A 17,057-nucleotide genomic window follows, 5' to 3' on the forward strand; every position below is an offset into this window, starting at 1 on the left:
CCTAGATGGCTTGGTGGTGATTGGGAGCTTGGTGATCACCCGGCGGAGCTTGTGGGTGACCCAACTCAAGTTGTTAGCGGTTGTGGGTGATTCACCGCAACGGAGTGTTGAAGAATCAACCCGTAGAGAGCACTTGATCCTTGCGTGGATCAAGGGGGAGCTACACCCTTGCGCGGGTGCTCCAACGAGGACTAGTGGGGAGTGGCGACTCTCCGATACCTTTGCAAAACATCGCTGCGTTCCTCCTTCTCTATTTACTTTGAGCATTTACTTTGAGCTTTTACTTTGTGCATTTCAATTGTTGTCTTTACATTCATAGAATTACCATGCTAGAGTAGGATTGGAACTTAGGTTGTAAGTCTTTTGTGCGGTAGAACAATTAGAAACACTTTCTAGGCACAAGGGGTTAATTGGGCTAACCATAGGATTTAATTATTGCAAAGAAATTTAGAATTAGCCCAATTCACCCCCTCTCTTGGGCATCTTGATTCTTTCACTGCTTGTGCCTTGGGTACAAGTGGGGCGTGTGTTTTTGGGGTACCCAGATGGGGGCATTGATTAGCAAATCGCCGAGAGATCCGGTACGGCTTGTCTACGGTTTAGCATCGTAGTAAAAACTAAAAGATGGAAGATGAAAAAAGGAAATCTGATTGCTTACCACCTGCTTGAAAGTAGCACATGTGCTTACATAGAATGGTTAGTTAATGAACCAATGCGGCTACTAATAAAAATCGAATATAAGGACGCACACTTAGTGATGCTTCCTGCAAATATAATAAACCCACAAGCCAGATAGCCTTGCATATCATTGGAGTCTTTTCTTTTCTCCTATCGGGTAAGTCTTACTGAGTATAATTGAGTACTCAGGGTTTTTATTCCCCCTGTTGTAGGTGACAGGTGGAGGCTAGAGCTGACCTTTATGTGTGGATTCCTCCTGGTGGGCTCAGAGAGGATTTCCTTTACGCTACGATCATAGTTTTTATTTATAACTCTCACCAAATGTTTTTATAAACAGAAGTTTTTATAATCTGTTGTCATAGTTCATTTATTAATGTTTCATCATGCCATGAATAGATCTTTATTTCCGCTGTATTCCTGATCACATGTTTATATTCCGCTGTTAATTTAAATTATTCATAACTCTGATAACATGTTCATATTTCGCTATTATAAATAATAAATGTTATACTCTGATGTTACATGTAAAGTGATGTAAGAAATGGTTAAGAATGTTGTAAGCTTTATTCTCTCATTTGTGATCCTGGTGAAAAAATGTGGATTTTTGGGTTCACCCCTGGGGTGTGCCCGATGGAACCGAGTAATTTAGTGTTTTCCTTCGAGTGCTTAGTCTCTAATGGAAGACAAGCACTCCTAGGAGGCATTAGATTAGGCGGTTCTGCCACAGTGAAGGCGGAGCTGTCGGACCAACACCAGGAGGGGAGTCGCCTAGCTAAAGAAGGGGGCACCAGATCTAGAGGCTGCTGTGTAACGAAGAACACGGGTGACGAAGGTTGTGGATCGAAGGGATGCAGATCTCGGTGATGGCCGGTGGAGATGGAGTCGAGGATTGAGAAGTGGAGATCCGCATAGAAGAAGGTCGAGTTTATTTTATTTCCACTGACCTTGGAGGCGACGTCGTCGGAGCCGAGGAAGACGGCGAGGAAGACCATGGCAACAACGGCGGCGGCTGCATCTCCAAGACAGGACTTACCCATCCGGGTCACTCTAGGCACTAAAAACTACCTCTAAGTACTAGAAAGTACTTACTAGGAGCCCCCCCCCCCCCGCACCCTACCGGCTCTGGCTAGCACGCTGGAGGCGGCACGGGAGGAGACCGGCTAGATCCGCTCGGAGCTCTCGAGAAGGAAGGAGGATGGGTTCGCTTTCTCTTCTTTCCCCTGTTTCTCCAGCGTGCGCTCGCTCAGTTGTAGCCGGCACATGTGACTTTGTGAGCAAAGTATACTAGCACCTAGGATTTTATAAAAGGATTCATAATTGCAAGGATTATTCCTTGTGGGCTATGGCACAGGGATGTTGGATCAATAATGATATAGCCCGAGCGTTAGAATGGACAGACGTTGCTTCCCACCAAATCGTTCTTATCCATTCGTTCTGAGCCTCTCGTTGATGACTTCCATGTCGAACTTTCGTTTCGGAGTGCTTTGAGCACTCTACGAGCTACCGACGTGCTGTCGAGCTCCACGCATGCACCATCGAGCCGACGAACCTCCACGGCGGATGCTCTAGCAAGAACGCGAGGGAAGGAGCTTCGTGTGACACCGCGCCCGCCGGCAAGTTGACCGCGCCGTTGCCGCACCGGTGAGCTCCACGTCTCCGCTAGCTCCATGCACTGCCGCCGACCTCCATGCAGGTATCAAGCTCTGCAACGATGAGTATCCACCCGCCCAAGTAGCAAGGTGACATTTTGTTGCAACCTTGTGTTGCAAGTGCATGTTACAAGTGTTTCAACTATTTAGGATGAATGTTGCAAGTCGTTTTATCTAGATGTTGCATATATTGCAATACGTATATAAAAAAGTTTCATCTTGTTTCAGACGTATGTTGCAAGTGTTTTATCTAGATGTTGCATATGTTTCACACATACATGTTGCTAGTGTATGTTTCAATTGTTTCAGCTATTTTAGACGTATGTTGCATCAGGTGTTTCATGTTTTAGGGGTATGTTCGGAGAGTCCGCGGCACGCATCCGCAGGCGGGGCGCATGGATTCCCGCATGCACGCAAAACGAAGCGATCACGGGCAGTCCCGCATGCGCACAAGAAATGGAGCGTGCGAATCCGAGCGGGCGGGGGGCGTGGGCACTGGTGCCCGGATGTGGGGTGTCGGTTCGGACGTCCGGACACTGGCACTGCCCATGTTGGATGCACTTGAGTACACATCAAAAGAGTTTTTTGTTAGAAGAATTTCTCAAATGGATTTTCAACAGTAAGTTTCAAGCTTATGTTGCCAATCCAAAAAAAAATGTATGAAAGGAAAGTTTCCTATAATAATTTTGAGCATAAATCTTACATTGCATGGGACATCACTAAAAAAATCATAGTTTCGGTCATATTGATATTAAGATATAACTTGTTCCAAAGGGATAATTGGCAAAATTCTAGCGTTAAGCTAAACAGAAATGCTATACAACACATATATGTTTTAGCATAAAAAACACATGGATTTTCTCTCTTTTTAACTGTCGCGCAAGCGCGTTCTGGGCCAGTCGCGTTCTGTCAGACCGATCAGTTGCAGTCGCAGTCGCGTTTCGTCAGACCGATCAGTCGCGTTCCGTCAGTCGCAGTCGCGTTCAATCGCATTCCCTCGTTCCGATCAGTCACATGTGTTCTACACACATGTGTTCTAGCGTTCTATCAGTCGCTCCTGGACGCGATTTGTCCTCTTGTCCTTACATAGAAAAAAATTATTTCTTGTGATATGTGGATTTGTGAATCTGTGATTGTCTGGAGAAGGCAGAAGGAGAATAGAGGTTGTTGGATCTTAATTCTATGGTGTAAAAAAATTCATATGTTAAAACTGTATAAAACACATGATTATTGGGTAGACATACTCAAGCTAAAGGCAATGGCATAATATTAGAAGCGAACTCTGATGTATATGGCAGTCTCATTCAGTCACACAAGTGATAATTCCTAGAGGGCCAATTACACAATTATAACTAGTTGAAGTTCCGTGGAAACATGTGATGACACCACCAATCGTCCCCTTACAGAAACACCATCCATCTTAACAGAAACATCTTAATTCAAGCCTACAAGAGCCACATGATGCATACAAATATTTTTACGCCTAGTTGCCACAAGCACCATGGGTTTACCCTAAAACAGCAAAGCAAGCAACCCACAAACCTATCAAAGTATTACTTCACAACAAAAGATTGACGATATATAACACAGCATTAAGAGATTAAACAGCACCATTGCGACTACCCCATCTAAATGTTTAACAGAATAGGTTACTAGCAACTAACAGAATGCTACCACAAGGTTCCTATCACAAGTCCACAAAGCTAAGCACAACATAATCATCCAAAAGTAAGTAAGCATTGCAAATGCCAGAAGGCCACCATACAATGGTCAAAGAAACACATGGTGTGTTTAACATCTTCGATTGTAACAACGGTCCAACCAACAGCATCAGTTTGCAGGGAAGAGCCATGCAGCACCTGCATTTTCAAGGTAGCCCTTCCACGACATCATTGGCAGAGGCGAGAAAGGCTTGGGGTTTGCCACACTGCTGGTGTAAGAACTCAATCTGCTACGATACTCACTCCAAAAGTGAAAGTCCTTGTAGTCATCCAAGAGCCACACGCGATTTTCTGGTGAGTCACTCTGAGCCATGCAAACAGCCCTGGAGCATGGCCCTAGAAACAGTGCCTGATTGTCAGCCAGGGCCGTCACCTTGGCCCACTGTGATCGCGCAAAGTCTGCCTTGAATATCGAAAGGTCAGGCTCACACTGTCGAGCAAAAGTGTGTATCTGTCCATCGTCATGAACATGCGTATGGAAATTCCTTCTACGCACCAGCAGCAATGAGCCACACGACTCAACCAGGTAGAGCATCCTCAACAAGGTCCGCTGATCATCAAAGTGACCAACATTGATGACCTGTCCAATCTGAGCAACCCATGGATCACCAGTATTGTCATCCACGCTGATGTCCAGAGCCAAGAGGTCCACATGATAGTCAACAACATAGAGCTCCCTTGGTAGAAAGCCATGTCAGTAATCCACAAAGACAGGTCCCTTGCAACTGACCACATGGAGCCTCCAGGCCGGCACACTGCAATCCGATTGGATTCCTTACCTTCGAACAGTACAGCAATGAGGTTGGGCGAGCACACCATTAGTTTGATCACTTGGGAGTATCTCACGTCCATGAACAACTTCTCTGACATGTCGGTGTCATGAAAGCTATCTGGTGGAGGAAGGGTCATGGTGGCACCAGAGAAGGGATCCAACAAGAGCAAGTCGTCAATGTGCCGGTACACCAGCCAGTTACCGCAAGCTGTGTAGAAGCCCTTTCTGCAGCCATCAAGGTGGCCGTTTTTGTAGCCAGCAAAGTTGAGCGGCTCACCCCGGGGCATGCTGTAGAAGATGTCCCCGGCCTTGAGAGCGAGCAGCGGCATTGGAGGGGGCAGCTTGACCTGCCGCGCGGCGGAGCGCCACTGGGGACACACAACTGCGAAGCGGACGCGGTCGACGTGGTCGGGAAGACGCTTGAGAACGAGGCCCGCGAGATCCAGCGGGATGTTCGACCATGGATCCTGTGCACTCGCCATAGGCTCAGCCGCCGGTCCTGGAAACAAAGCAGCAGAGGAGCAGCACGCGAGTTAGTGAGGCTGCGTCTTTACACTCCCTGCCCGGAAACCGGGAACCGCCGTGAAGAGAATGGTGCCCAGCGCGCGCGAGAATGCGCAGAGACAATGCGTCGAACACCTCGCGCGCGCGCCACGGCAAGGGCGGTGGGGACGTAGCCGCAAGCCCGCAACGGGGAAGCTGAGCGAGCCGCGTGTGGAGGGGAGGGCGGGAGGCCGAAGAGGGAGCGAGAGGACAGTACCAGAAACCAACGGGAGCGGGGAAGCTGGCCCGTGATCCGGCGGCGTGCTCCTGCTCCTGCATGCTGTTCCGGCCGCCGCGGCAGTGGAGGGCGTCCGGAGAGAAGCGAATCGCTGTGGCAGGCCGAGAGGAGTCGAGGCCTCGAGGGAGACTTGGCGATTGAGAATATGTGGACGTCTGGGTTCACTTGGGTCACGTATGGGCCGAGCCCAATAAGAAACGAGGCCGTTTCTTTGTGTTTTCCTCTCCGAATGAAAAACCACTATTTTGTATTTTTGTACCAAGCAACTATGAATCCGTTTACTAGTTCTACAAATTGTCCCATTATTGAGAACACCAAATCTTACTATAATTTCAATTTCGTAAGATTTATGTAGGATCGTGGAAAGATTTTATAAGGTTTGGAACAGCCAGAACTTATCGATGTCATGTAAATTTAAAACTTTCGTGTCCTCTTAATGAAAAACTGGCTACGTCTTGAGCGCGAAAAAAAGCATGGATTTTTCCATTAAAAAACAAAGGCAGAGTTTTCAAAGCTGATGGATACGTCGGGACATGTGACTATGTGTGTAAAGTATACTACCATGTAGGATTTTATAAAAGGGTTCAAAATCGCAAAGGATTATTCCTTATGGCACAAGGATCTTAGCGCTTGAGTACACGTCAAAAGAATTCTTCTTTTACCGGAATTTCTCAAAAGAATTTCAACACTAAGTTTCCAGCTCATGTTGACAATTAAAAAAAAGTATGGAAGGAAAGTTTCCTATAATAATTTCGAGCATAATAAATCTTACATTGCATGGGGCACCACTCAAAAATTTCCTAGAGTTTCTATCATATTTCTACATATAACTTGTTCCAAAGGGATATTTCTAGTGCTAAGCTATAGGCAATGGCATAATATCCCAATAACAACTCATGCTGCCAAGTTGGTCAATATTCGTCGGACACACCTTTCCCCAAGGGCCCAGGACCAACAATCTCTGGAGACAACAGAAGCATATCACAAAGAGCCACTGGATGCTTAAAAAGCCAAGCCTTAGTTCACACTTCACACAAGGACTGTAACAGCGTGTACGGTACAGGCAAATTCACAAAGTTGAGTATTAACACAATCATCCAAAAGTAAATTAGAATTGTTGGGGCGCAGCAGGCCGCCACAGAAATACAGATGCACTTCAAAGCTTCCATTGCCACATCAATTTGGAGGGAAGAGCCACGCTGCACCTGCAAGCCCCTTGTGGCCCCTCCATGAGATCATTGGCAGATACGAGAACGGCTTGTCGTTTGCCACACCATCAGCATCGTAGCTGCTCTCACACTCGTCCCAAGTGTGATAGTCAAACAAGAAATTGCATTCAGTACCAGAACTCGACCTGCCCCTACGTTTGTGTCCAGCGTGATAATTCTTGTAGTCATCCAAGAACCACGCACGCTTTCCCAGCGAGTCACACTGAGGCATGCAAACAGCCCTGGAGCATGGCCCAAGAAACAGCACCTGATCGTCCCCAAGGCTCGTCACCTTGGCCCACCGTGATCGCTCAAAATCAGCCTCAAGGAGACAAGGACCACAACCTCAGGCTCACACTGTTCAGCAAAAGTTTGTATCTGTCCTTTGCCATGGATGTGCCCTTCAAAAATCCTTCTGCTCACCATCAGCAATGAGCCATGCGACTCAACTAGGTAGACCATCCTCATGAAGTTGCAGTCATCAATCTTAATTTCGGTCTTGCAATCACCCTTAATTATCACCTCGAAGCCAATTTCTTCACTTTCCGTAAACTGCGGATCACCAGTGTTATCATCCACACTGATGTTGAGAGCTAAAAGGTACCCGGTACAAGTGATGGCGTAGAGCTTCCCCTGGTAGAACGCAATGTCAGTACGCCACGGAAATGGGCACTGTGGTACTGACCATGATGAGGATCCAGGCCGGCACACTGCAACCTTAAGGACAGTGTCAACCCTGAACTGTGCAGCAATGAGGCAGGGCGAGCACACAATTAGTTTTACCATGACAAAGTACTTGCTGTCCAGAGCATCCATCAATGCAGTGTCATTACCGTCTTCAGAATCATCATCACCCTCATCAGGGACATATATCCGAGGCGGTGCAGGAAGGGTCATAGTGGCACCAGAGAAGGGGTCCACCAAGAGCAAGCAGTGCAAGCGACAGTACACCAGCCAGCTACCAGAAGCTGTGGCAAAGCCATTTTCACAGCCAGCAAAGTGGAGCGGCTCGCCCCGGGGCATGCTGTAGAACGTACTGCCATCCTGGAGTGCAAGCAGCGGCAGTGGTGGAGGCAGCCAGACCTGCTGTACGGCGGAGCGCCACTGAGAGCACACAGCGCCAAAGCGGACTCGGTCAATGTGGGAAGGCAGGCGGCCAGGCACAAGGCCCGCGAGCTCCAGCGGGACTTCTGACCACGAACGCTGTGTCCCCTCCATGAGCTGAGCCAATCCTGAAGACAAAGAAAAAGAGGAACATGACATGTGTTAGTGAGGCTGCGTGTTCACCCAGAGGGCAGTACACGTTCCAATAAGCATAGTTAAAAATTGATACAAGAGCTAGATAAGGAAGGATACAAACCATTAACCAACATGAACAACTACTACATACCTCCAATGCATCTAAATCTACTCACAAAGAATGCACAGTAATGAACGATTAAGCTGTTACATTAATAATTAATAATAAGTTAATAACCATGTACATTCATTTTTTCGAAAGCACTTGGACAACTGGAAACAAAAGAAGCACAAAATAAGCCCAGATTCACACACTGCACATGCTAGGCAGCGTATGCTCAACAACAACAACAACATAGCCTTTCAGTCCCAAACAAGTTGGGGTAGGCTAGCTGGGCCGCGTATGCTCAATGAAACAAAAATATTTTATCGAATACACAAGAGAGCTGTATTATAGAGAGGGAAAAAACAGCCTGTATACATTCAATGAAACTAAAATATAAGAGTATTGACGTGGGTTAAAATATGATCTTGGAATGGACAGCCATCACCAACTAAAATATGCTCAGACTTGAATTAAAACATCATCGGCACAGACACGTCCTAAAATAAGATTAAAACATTGTTGGCATGGGCCAAGCTTAATTACTGCCATTTTAGATGATTAAATTATAACAGCTTGGTATCATACAAAAACCATGGCATATGTGCAATATAAATCCAAGAAATTTGGCATACTAATAAATAATGGTACATCATGTGTATAACACAAACACAATAATGGTATCTAGAAGGAGAAAAAAGAGAGAGTGCCTGGCCGACCAGATGACAGCGTTTAGTAGATCCGGCGTGTTTGCGTTTTGTTAGCATGTTTCTGCAACCAGACGTCATGGATTGGGTTCGAACCCCTGGGATTAAAGGTGTCACCAGCGAGAGGTGCTCTTCGCTCGCTGCTCGCTGTCTAGGTGCATCCTCGAGGTCAGCAATGCTCAGACCTGTGACCTTGCACCTGGGTCTGATGTTGCTTGCCTTGTAGCAGGGTGTCATTGGCAATACCTTCACACTCTCCCCAAGATAGGGCCCATGGCAAGACCTTAGCACTGGGGCCCAACATGACAACTGCAATGTTGGCACGAATAGTGGTTAGGCTGCCCTCAGAGGGGTGGTTTCAGCAGACGCCAAGATGAGAGCCTTGATGGCGACCCCTGTGGACATCATAAACGTCATTCCCTTCTCGGAGGCATCTGAAGTGCCTCAGAGTCCCACCTATTGTCACTGGAAACACGGTATGGTGCTACATTCCCTGTCCTGGGAACGTGGAAACAATCTCACCCTAGTAGTGGAAAAACCTTTCTCTTTTTTTTATACTAGAAAAACCTTTCTCAAGGACCAAACCAAATTCCACGATCTGTGTTCCATGACCCAATAGTCCTGGGAACTTGGTCACTATGGTCCCACCTTGTTGGATTCTTCAGGTGAAAACCCACTCCAGTTTTTGGGCTGGTACCATTGGTGTCGTTACCTTCCTGAAGGTATTGTCGTGAAAGTTTGTCACTATTTAGGTCTTTCCTGATCGGGATGTTGTGCTCTCCTTCAGCGGTGACCTTGAGTTGGGCCGTGTTGTGGCCTTTGAGAAGTTGGGGCTGCTGGGATGAGGAATTTCGATGAGCTCGATAGCAACGACTCATGCCGGTGCTTTCCCTCCTGCCGTCTCGATCCAGGTCAGGTCAACTTGGAGGTGGAGGCTGTAGCAGCGGCCGGCCAACCTAATGAAACATGGAGACAAGTAGTTCTTTCCCTTCTCTACCTCCCTGTTAATCTTTTTTCTTTTTTTTCTTTTTTGAAAAACGCACCGACAGGGAAGGCCCCTACCTATTTGTTTTTGTATTTATCAAGTAAATGAAAGAATGTAAGTTACAAGGTTACAAAGCCTCAGGCTCAAAAGGCAAAAAGAAAAGGTCTAACTATCTGAGTAATTGTCTCGCCAAATGCTAGTGGTCCTTTCACTGTTCTCTAGATTTGATACAAACCAAGCCAAGTTCCTCCTATGTTGTTTTCCAATTCCTAATGGAGAGTGAGCCGTTATCAAATATCAAATTGTTTCTTGTCTTCCAGATGACCAAGCAAGCCGTAATAATTATCTCTCTGAAAATTTCGCTTCCAAACTGTTGCCTTGCTACTAACAGCATGTCTAGAGGCTGGAGACTAACGGCTTGCTCGCTGGTTGGTTTCTGGGCTAGTTTGGGCTGGCTGGTGCTGATTTATTGTGAGAGAAAAATACTGTTGGCTGGTTGGTTTGGGGTAACTGAAACCAACAAGCGAACAGGCTGTAAGGTTCCAAACAATCGGGATGGAGTTCCAGCAACTCTGCCGAAAGGGCACTCAAAGAACAGGTGACCTGCTAATCTATCTGGAGTTACCGAAAATTTTAAAAACTTAAAATACCTTTTAATTTACCTCGTTGTCTTTGTCCATACCGTACTACATTAAGACCCTCCCTCGTACTGCAATTTCATTATTTTACTACATCTGAAATAAATTCGGGAAAGAAAAGTCGTGTGTGCAAAGTGATGGGAGTATTGGGTATAAATTCTTGTCAACATAATGGGAGTATTGGGTATAAATTTATTGTGCCAGAGATGGTTGTTGATTTTGTTTACCCCGTTCAAACGCGCGGGCACTTGTGCCAGACAAGCAGCGAGCGAAGTCCACAAGAATAGTGTACAATTAGAAAAACATTGGAGCAGTAAAGTCATCCTTTGTTTTGATTTTACCCAGCACAATAACAAGAACACAAAACAACGGTCGCAACCTAAAGAAGAAAAAGGAGAGGGGGCGAGATAACTACGACGGTAGATCTATGCCAACCACCCTACACAACGATTTTTTTGCAAGGGGCAGACCCAGTGCCGGAGACTCCCACGTGAGTGGGGTCTGGAGAAGGAAAAAATCGAGGTAAGTTTTCCCCCCCGCAAAATCTACGACCTGTCGTCGGGCAATCGGGCGACCTAATCTGAAGCCAAACCCGTGCACCTGCACACAGCACAGCAGAAGGGCGACGGTGAGGCCGAGCTACGAGCCTACGACGGCGAAGTTGATCGGCAGATGCAAGAGGCGGGGGAGGGAGTTATACCAGAAACAAACGGGGACGGGGGAGGAGCCTGCTCCCGTGCTCCAGCCGCTGCGGCGGGCGGCGGAGCGCGTCCGGAGAGAGAAGCGACAAGCGAGTGGCGGCGGCAGGCCGAGCGGCGCGGGTGGAGTACTGGAGTGACCGAGCCGGAAACTGACGCCTTGTCTGGGCCCACAGCGACACATATGGGCCAAGTCCAACAATAAAAAACTCGAGCAGCCCACTAGCCCACCGAAGACCGAAGCTTCCACCTGCCCGCTGCCCGGTCAACCATTCGGCGACACGGGCTCGCGCGCGCGCGCGCGCCACCCAACCCGCCCCCACGTCACCCACTGACAGTGCGGCCCCATCGGCCGCGCTGGCAGGCCCTGCGCGTCATCCTCCCGCGACTAGCCCGCCGCCGCGTCGCGGAAGAAGGCTATACCTCGCTTCGCCGCTAGGCGCTAGTCCACCTCCACCTCCACCCGCCCCACACGCACACACCTAACCCCAGTTCCTCCTCTCCAACCTCCCCGTCCCGTCCCGTCGGTTCGATTCGGTCGAAGCGGGCGGGCGGAGGTGGCTAGGGATTCGGATGGGCGCGGAGCCGACGAGGTTCTAGAGGCGCCAGCCGAGGCGGTGGTTGGGAGGGGGAGCGGCGGGCGGGCGGCGATGGAGGATAAGGCGTCGTCGCCGCTGATCCCGCCGCCGTCGGAGATCGACCTGGAGGCGGGCGGCGGCGGGGAGCAGCTCCAGTGCCGGATCTGCCTCGAGACCGACGGTGAGGGAGGCTCCGCGGCCCCGGCCAGACTCGCGCGTGCCGTTGCTGGCTGCGTTTTTTGTTTGTTTGTTTCCTCTTATTAGTTTGGCCGGGATGGCAGGGCGGCGGAGATCTGACTGGTTGTGTGGGTGTGCGTGCGCAGGGAGGGACTTCATCGCGCCCTGCAAGTGCAAGGGGACGTCCAAGTACGTGCACCGCGACTGCCTCGACCACTGGAGGTCGGTAAAGGTGAGCGCTCGCTGCAGTGCTTACTCGGTTACCGCTCCTCCCCTTTCTTCCGGTGGATGCTCAGGAACTGCTAGATGATGTCGCTTAGAGTTGGGGGTGGTAGGGGTTTATCTGCATTTTCTGTTTGGAGCTGTTTCAGTGGCACCTGACTGCAGGAAGTGGTTGAATTGCGTGCCTGTATCCGTCCAAGGTTGAATCTGTGACTTGATTTGCCTGATCCTGTGAAGAACTTAGATGTAGTAGCTCCTTTTTCCTGTTTGTGTGCTGTTTAGGGCTGTGTGATATTTTGCGAGCTCTTGATGATGCAATTTGAGAAGAACTTAGCTGCATTTCTTGTAGATTGTCAATTCTTTTCTTGTCAATCATCATGATTTATTGGTTTAGCTATGCAAATGGTGGAAGCATCACACCTTTGCCTTCTGGAGATGTGTTGTGCATATCTATAATTGTCAAAATGCTTCGTTGTTTTTTGTGTAGTAGCAAGTTAGTGAGTAGTTGCAATCACTTAGCCAATAGAACATGAGGGATGCAGACCTTTGTTCCCTCCATATTTTGCCTATCAGATTGGTTGAATTAGGTATTGACCTCTTATTGGAGCCATTTTTTTGCTTATGTTCCTATGTTTGGTTAATGCCATATTGATTATCATCTGTCTAATGGGCAAATGGAATTGGCTCATGTGTTTATGAAGCTTTGCTAGTTGCCTGGTTTAGTGTGTTTGCTTTGGCTGGGTCATTTCATCCTTTGTCACAGGCGAGCTGGATTGCTAGTAGCATGCTTTTTGTGGTGTTAGTGTGTGTGTTTGTAGGGCTCTTCCCCAATTTTTTTTCCCTTCATTGTTATTACACCTGATGAAGGGCAGGCCTGGTGCAGTGGTGAGCTGTCTCACTGAGTCACTAGGTCGTGGGTTCGAAGCAGCCTCTCCGCAAATTTTGCTGGGAGAAGGCTTGCCTCGGTTTTTCCCTTCCCTAGACCCCACTTATGTGGGAGCCTCCGGCACTGGGTCTACCCTTTTTATTGTTATTACACCTGATGTAAGTAAAATTTCAGTTTGTGCGTGCCAGTTTGACAGGACAGTAGCATAACTATAATGTATAATTTTACTTTATGCATCAGGCTACTGTTTGAAGGGCGGGCCTGGTGCAAGCGGTAAAGTCTTACCGCCTGTGACCGGAAGGTCCCGGGTTCGAGTCGCGGTCTCCTCGCATTGCACAGGTGAGGGTAAGGCTTGCCACTGACACCCTTCCCCAGACCCCGCACAGAGCGGGAGCTCTCTGCACTGGGTACGCCCATTAGGCTACTGTTTCTCACAAATATCTTAAGCTATTTGTGTTTTATCAGTTGGATCTATGATTACATCAATAGAATTTTTTTAAACCGTTACGAAGAACTTTATTCGGACAAAAAGTTATCTCAATCAGGCTTGCTTATTCATTGAAGTCCATTGAAGAGTAGAAATTTGTTGTCACTATTTACACATGTAATAAAGATCTAGCTCAATATGGTTGAAACACAAAGTTTGACATGACTTGGCTTCACCAAAAAGGGGTTTTCTTTTAAAGCATATAAATGTCTTTGTATAATGAAAGCTGGTCATGGTGGATTTTTTCTTTGATGAAAGTCATTTTCCCTGTTCTTTAGCTTATATTTTACTCTTCACTTGGAATTCCAATATGTGGGTGCCAGTGGTTAGGCAGGGTTTCCCAGGTCAAAATCTGGTTGATAGTATTGCAAATTCTGCTTTCTGTTAGGATGTTGGAATGTCTACATCCATTTGGAAGTTGTGCTGCTAGGTAACCGCAGATGCAGATTTGGATGGGATTTTAGGTTGAACTTGGATGGTTCAGGTTATGCCAAGAAACATGTTGATGAACTGAGAACTATAGTTTAATGTTTGGGTTAGAAAGTCTACACCTTTTTCCCGCCAAGTCATCCCTTGAGATGTGAAATCTTTTGTGCAACACAAACTAAATAATGTCTTTTCCTGGTGTAAGTATAAGTATGAAAAAAATTCAGTAGTTTGTGTTCATTTTGCTGCCTGTCTTATCTGGAGCTTGCTTCTAAAAATTGATTGTTGATTTCTTTGCGAGACCAGTAAACTAACCATGTTTTCATGCTTCACAAACAGGAGGGATTTGCATTTTCCCATTGTACCACCTGCAAGGCTCCATATTACTTGAGGGTTCATTCCCACACTGACAGGAAATGGCGAACACTGAAGTTTCGTTTCTTTGTTACTAGAGATATATTATTCATCTTTGCTCTAGTCCAGATTGTAAGTTTTTGAAACATTCTTTTATTCATATCCCCTATCTACATTCAATTGATTGACCAGTGGTATTTTCTTATTCCTTCATTCAGGTCATATCTGCATTGGCATATTTGGTACATTTTATTGATGGGTACCAGCAATATTGGTTAAGGACAGCCTCGGGTTTTGATAATGAAGTTAGTTTTTATTATATATGTGGTAAACTGCTTAATCTTTCCTTTGTTACTAGTTTCACCTGTTTTTGCATGCCTGTTTGATAAAAATCCTGGTTTCTATGATATCTATTGTCACCATGGATCCTTAGAACTCATTAATTGCATGGGATTTTTTTAGGTTTCTAAATTAATGTGAAAAAGAACAGGAGTAAAGAATAAGGAAAAGCATTAGGATTGTGTTCTTTGTCAGAATAAATATGCAATTATTGGGAGTTAACATGCAAGGTGACATGAAGATCTTTGCTTGCAACTTAAACATCTATCCATGGCCCAGATCAATGTGTTTGTTATTCTTATAGAAGTGATAAGATGTGTTTGCAATTATCAGTAGGGATGAAAACGGATCGGATACGGACGGATATCACTGATATTACATTTGTTTTCATGTTTTTGTCCGGATTCGGATTCGAATACAGATAGTGTCAACTCTGTCGGATAGGATACGATTGGATATCGACATCATAAATATGCGATTTGAGTATTCGGATACGGATACGGTATCGGATGTTGGATATCCGGACTCGGATACGGACAGATCTCAACCCCTCTAAACGGATTCGGTTTCGAATACGGTCGGAAAATATCCGTACCGTTTTCATCCCTAATTATCAGACATGTGACGAAACTGAGCTCAGAGAGCAGCTGTTGAAAGTTGTATTGTCATTGATATATAGAAAGTTTTATCATTGACATATATACTTCCAACAATATGAGCCAAACTGCTCAAACTTTTATTGGAACACTATGTTGCTAACATTTTAGTCAATTACGTGGCACATAATGTTTTCCTTCTGAACTGATTATGAACTTATCTCTTGATTACAGGTGCATTGTTGTTTTTTGCTTTGTTGGGACTATCGGGATGCTTCATAACCTGTTATGACCGAAGAGTACGGAATGACTTGGCTCAGCCTTGTCGAGAATTATGTCTTTGTTGCTGTCAACCAGGGTATGCATTAGTTAGCTCACTCTTCAAGTCATGAAGTACGATCTTATACTTAAAAAAAACATTTGTGAAGACAGTTATTGTGGCATAGGAAAAATGAACGCAAAAGTAGCATAAAGAGATTGTGTTTTTTATTTAATTATTTGAATGGATGCTAAACTTCATAAAGATACAGATAGTTTGTTGCAGCACTTACCCAATTTCACTGGATTGATAAAGCATGTTCACTTGTATACTTACCCAATTTCACTGGATTGATAAAGCATGTTCACTTGTATACATACGCATTTATACTGTGTTCGTCATACATTCTCACAGGTCATGTTTTTCATGCTTGTACTGTTTTGATTGTACTGACATGTGTTCTATTTGATTAAGGATGTGTGCAGATTGCCATCTACCTGGCACGCTCTGCATGTGGACTGACTGCACTACCTGCTTCGAAGGCTGCGCTACCACAGCCGGCGAGTGTGGTGGTTGCTTGGGAGGTGCTGGGGAAGCCGGGCTACCGCTGCTCCTCATCATGGGGGTTATTGTGCTTGGGCTTTTCACGGTTATCGGCGTATTCTACAGTGTCCTGGTTGCGACAATGGTTGGCCAGCGGATCTGGCAGCGGCATTATCACATTCTTGCCAAACGAATGCTAACCAAGGTGAGTGCTACCACCGTGTATTCATCAGCTGTCTCATCTACCATGGTTTTACACTTTTACTCATGTTTGGTGTCATATCTTCCAGGAATATGTCGTAGAGGATGTCGATGGCGAGCGCACAGACTGGTGTCCGCCGCCACTACCGGCGGAGCACATCAGCCAGCTGAAGTCTCTGGGGCTTCTATAGCTCACGCCATCACGTCGATGGCAGGTGATGACCATAAAGCTAGGACTCGGCGTGGCAGTACCCAGCTGTACAGGAGAGGCGATACAAAGCAGGAAGTCAGGCATTCTGCGTTGAAATGTGACAATATTGATCTTTTTTTTCTTTTTTGTACATTGTAACGGCAAAGATTTCTTCCTGACAACCAAAAGTTTTTATACCAAGTGAAATACTGAAGTCTGCGTGACCTCTCACCTCTGCAAGTGACTTTTTCATGTATGAGTATGAACTCGTGTATCAGACTATCCTCTCATTCAGAATGACAACTGGGATTCATTATACGAACCTCGAATTCTATAACTGAGACCTCCGTAAACCATTATTCTACAACTCGATTCTGCTTGCAGAATATCAAAATATTTTACTGTTTCATTACTGGACGACTTCTTCCAAAAAAGAGAGTAGAAAATACTCTTTTCCAAAAAAAATAAACAGCAGAAAAAAAAAGAGTAAAAAGGATTTAAAACTTACAAGGCCAACTGCCCAAGTTCTTTCAACCCAACTTCGGAAACGGGCCTGTTGGGCTTAATACTTCGGTCCAGTGGGCCCATTTCCATTGACGCCTATGATCTATGAAGAGCTT

At 46.3% G+C, this 17,057-nt stretch overlaps 1 protein-coding gene and 2 pseudogenes across 2 annotated transcripts; 1 reads left to right on the plus strand and 2 right to left on the minus strand.

Moving 5' to 3' along the window:
• Positions 1–3,736: 3,736 nt before the first annotated feature.
• LOC136485379 (F-box protein SKIP23-like) lies at positions 3,737–5,699 on the minus strand (annotated as a pseudogene).
• A 696-nt stretch (positions 5,700–6,395) lies between these two features.
• Positions 6,396–11,516, minus strand: LOC136486989 (F-box protein SKIP23-like; annotated as a pseudogene).
• A 144-nt stretch (positions 11,517–11,660) lies between these two features.
• On the plus strand, positions 11,661–16,759 carry LOC136486990 (uncharacterized). Of its 2 annotated transcripts, none has more exons than XM_066484091.1 (7): positions 11,661–11,938; positions 12,039–12,166; positions 14,295–14,441; positions 14,528–14,636; positions 15,479–15,602; positions 15,978–16,251; positions 16,337–16,759. In XM_066484091.1, exons 1-7 carry the CDS (start codon positions 11,830–11,832, stop codon positions 16,436–16,438), a joined length of 993 nt encoding a protein of 330 aa, XP_066340188.1. In that variant the 5' UTR covers positions 11,661–11,829; the 3' UTR covers positions 16,439–16,759. The 2 variants fall into 2 exon arrangements, with proteins under 2 accessions (XP_066340188.1, XP_066340189.1); XM_066484092.1 differs by having other exon boundaries at positions 12,081–12,166.
• Positions 16,760–17,057: the final 298 nt, after the last annotated feature.

Source organism: Miscanthus floridulus, chromosome 10, assembly GCF_019320115.1.
Source record: "Miscanthus floridulus cultivar M001 chromosome 10, ASM1932011v1, whole genome shotgun sequence".
NCBI lineage: Eukaryota > Viridiplantae > Streptophyta > Magnoliopsida > Poales > Poaceae > Miscanthus > Miscanthus floridulus.

Coding starts and splice junctions, on each gene's coding strand:
- LOC136486990 (XM_066484091.1), top strand. CDS start 11,830: ATGGAGGATAAGGCGTCGTCGCCGCTGATCCCGCCGCCGTCGGAGATC. Junction 11,939..12,038: donor GATCTGCCTCGAGACCGACG/GTGAGGGAGGCT, acceptor CCGGGATGGCAG/GGCGGCGGAGATCTGACTGG. Junction 14,637..15,478: donor TAGTTTTTATTATATATGTG/GTAAACTGCTTA, acceptor TCTTGATTACAG/GTGCATTGTTGTTTTTTGCT.